Below are 3,332 nucleotides of genomic sequence, written 5' to 3'. Positions count from 1 at the left end.
AGTCCTCCCTTTGGTCTCCTCGGAGCTGGGGCTTGGCCCAGGGCCAGGCCCTCTGTGCTCGGTGGAAAGTCCTCCCAATGTGTTCCGATATGGAAGCAGTCCAGCAGAAAAGGGAGAAAATCCGAAATTCCAGGGAAGGAAAAAAAAAGTCAACTCTCAGTCTCTCTCTGGAGAAAAAGAAGCTGAACAACTGGCCAAAAAACTGACTTGGGGAGCAGCAAGCCAGGTGCTTCCTCCTTCCCCTGCCGCAGCTGGGAGAAAAAATGTTGCTATCTCTGTGTGACCTTGAACAAGCTGCAAACTGCTTTGAAAAAGTTTTGCTCAGTTTTTCCTTCCCCCTCTCAGGCTCAGTTTAGAGGCATAGAAAGGCACAAAGTTAATTTCTGGGCATCAGGCAGCGATATGGGATACACATCATAAGGTCACCCCAAGACAGAGACTGGAGGACATTGCTGGCTCAAAACATTTTGGGTGCGTCTGTGAGGGGAAGGAGCAGGTCAGGCCTTGCCTTTGGTGTGGTGAGGCAATGCACTGCCCCATACACCCCAACCTCCCCTGGGCCTGTATCCCAGCCCCACAGTGGCTGCAAATCACTGGCACACTGGAGGCAATGCTCCACACCCCATCCCTGGAGCCCCAGTCTAGCCCCAGAGTGGCCAGGTGACCAGAAGTCCCACCTGAGGGAAGGGCCCAGGAAAGCCAAAGGGTACTTAAACCGAAGCATGAGGCAAGCACACGTCTTGACCCTACCTCGTCTTGGAATTTCTATCAGCTGAACACTACTGGAACCAGGAGTGGCAGCTATGTGTGTTCTTTTCTATATTTCTTCTCTCTTTCTCTTTCTTCTTCTAATTCCCTCTTCTTGGAGTTTTGACTAACTTAAAATCAGATGGGCTTGGAGTTTACTAAGTTGAATGGGCTGAAGTTGATGCTTTGTGAAGTGCTTTATGTTGATTGAATGTTGCTCTAAACTTTTGCCAAAGTTCTCTGATTTTCTGAAGTTGCCAGTAAAGTTTTTTTTTGTTGTTTTGACCTCTCGAGAATATCTTGTTGGTATTTCTCCCATACGTCTAACTCAGAGTACATGAAAAACCGTAAGCCCGTTTAAGAGGTTCGTCAAGAGAGTTTTTGGGGGTCTTACACCAGTTTTAATTCTTCTACTACTCCTTGATATAAGGCCCTTAGCAGAGAGATTCTCCTTCTCCCACATAAGTTCTCAAAAAAATTTTCTTCAAGCATGCACATTTTTATAGGGATCTACAACAAAAATAACTAGACAACAGCTCCCTGAATGTCCTTCTGTAATCATACATTCCTCAGGCATAAACAGTGTTCACACACAAATATGAATATATTCCCTACTGCTGGAAAGAGACTCAAACTTCTTGGTCAAGAATTTAACTTAGGATTGATAAGACACAAAACTGTTGAATTAGTGAAGTGGGTGTTAGAAAAAAATACAAAACATACACCTGCACCATAAAGGGAAATCTAAAAACAGGGCTATGGACTTTTCTAAAAAGAAAATTGTCTGAACACAAAGCAGTGCAAGCATGTAGTTTCTCAACACTGTAATGAGGGTTGAGAACAAACTATTTCTAATAGTATAAAAATCCAAGTTACTTATTATTTTATTGTTTCCATAGCAAAGAAGTGACCTCGTATTTCAGAAAAATTTCAGACCTTCTGGCGCAAGCAACGGTAACATCTAGATGTAAAGACTTGAGGAGAAAGCTTACTGAAAAAAACAGAAGCAGAACAGAAGTTGTAGTAGGCTATTATATGGTGTGTAATTGCTCTGCACCAATGGCCAGTTGAAATCAGAAAAATCAAGTGGAAGGGTTGAGGGAAAAAGCAAGGGCCACTTTATAAAAAAAACCCCAATATATTGAAAATCAATATATCAATATTTTAAAAAGTTTTTATTTTTACAAAGGTTTAACCTTTTCTGTAACACCAGGATTTAGTGGCCTGCACACCAAGGATCTAGGGACTTGGCTGCATAACTTAGACTGATGAGAGAGCGCTGTGAGAAATTCTATAGAGAGGTAAAGGTAATGATGTAGGCACTGTTAATAGCTCAAGGAGTCAAAAGGGAAAACACCAGCATAGTGTGTATGTATGTATGGTACATACCTTCCTAGTCAGCATTTAAATTAACACATACGTCAAGAGAAAAACCACCTCATTTTCTGGAAATTTTCATATACTTTAATTGTCATTTAAAAACAATGCTGAAGCGGCTTACCACCTCTGTTGATGTTTCTGCGTGTTCAGAAGCAACATGTTCTTGAAGAGATGTTTCTGTATAACCCATCCTTCCACAATAAGGACAAGTAAAGGACTGTGGCTGCTCTACAGAGAAAGCTTCTCCACCATAATACAAATCTGGAAAAAGATGATATTTTAGGAAGGGTTATGTTCAAGCAGGATAGCTCATTACTTTATTTATAAAACTTCTTCATATATACACTTATGTGTGTGTAATCATTGTCAATTTCATTAATTATTAATTAAAATAAGCATTTTCCTTTTGCACAAAGTGTATATGACTACTATAAAGCTGTTCAATGACTCAACTGTCGGGGTCCCTCCCCCTGCCATGTAGCCCTGGGAGAGGGGCCATGCGGGGAGGCACGGGGTTTCCTAGCCCCTGGTCAGCCTCATTCCCCACCCTGCGCGGGCAGAAGGACCCTTGGTCCCGTGACTGGAACAGTTCCTTGGCAGAGCTCTGGCCATGCGGCTGGAGAAATAAACATCTCTCTGAAACATCTATCAAGAGTCGGTCCATATATATTTCTTTTCCACGGGCCTCGTTGATGATATGCGTGTTGCAGTATCTGCACTGTAACAAATGGTGGGGAAATGCTGGCAAGACACCGATCCCTAAGGACAGAAAATTCGTGAGTAAAAACCACTCTAGATCTCTCTCTTCTCGCCCTGGTTTGGATATTCTCTCTGGATCATGGAGGAACCGTGGAAGACTCTTGGCTTTCAGAGCCACATATGGACATTTATCTTAAACTTGAAAAGATTCTTGAAAAACGATTTGTAAATTTTAGCTTAATTCAAGCTCAAAAAGAACTGAAACACTTCCTGGCATGGTTGTTTAAGAACTTTTTCTATGTTTCTTGGGATTTAATTCTTACCAAAGACTTTTGGAAGACCGTTTGGACACAATTAATTTTTGAGTCAAAATACATGCCAATGGAAGAATATTTTCATGAATATTATTTAATTTCTGAGGCTGTTGAGCAATGTCAGCTGTGTCCTGGCGAAGGGAAGCCTGGCTCAGGGACCGTGTGGCCGCGGCCACGGGGGCCGGGCCCTCT

At 42.3% G+C, this 3,332-nt stretch overlaps 1 protein-coding gene across 1 annotated transcript in view; it reads right to left on the bottom strand.

Moving 5' to 3' along the window:
• Positions 1 to 3,332, bottom strand: part of LOC103625222 (E3 ubiquitin-protein ligase KCMF1) — a 77,401-nt gene that overhangs the window by 15,383 nt on the left and 58,686 nt on the right. The window contains exon 3 of the mRNA XM_008644630.2: positions 2,249 to 2,388. Coding sequence (XP_008642852.1) covers positions 2,249 to 2,388 — 140 coding nt within the window. The remainder of the gene's footprint in view (positions 1 to 2,248; positions 2,389 to 3,332) is intronic.

Source organism: Corvus brachyrhynchos, unplaced genomic scaffold (assembly GCF_000691975.1).
Source record: "Corvus brachyrhynchos isolate BGI_N302 unplaced genomic scaffold, ASM69197v1 scaffold172, whole genome shotgun sequence".
NCBI classification, from domain to species: domain Eukaryota; kingdom Metazoa; phylum Chordata; class Aves; order Passeriformes; family Corvidae; genus Corvus; species Corvus brachyrhynchos.
This window is presented reverse-complemented; position numbering and strand designations above follow the sequence as displayed.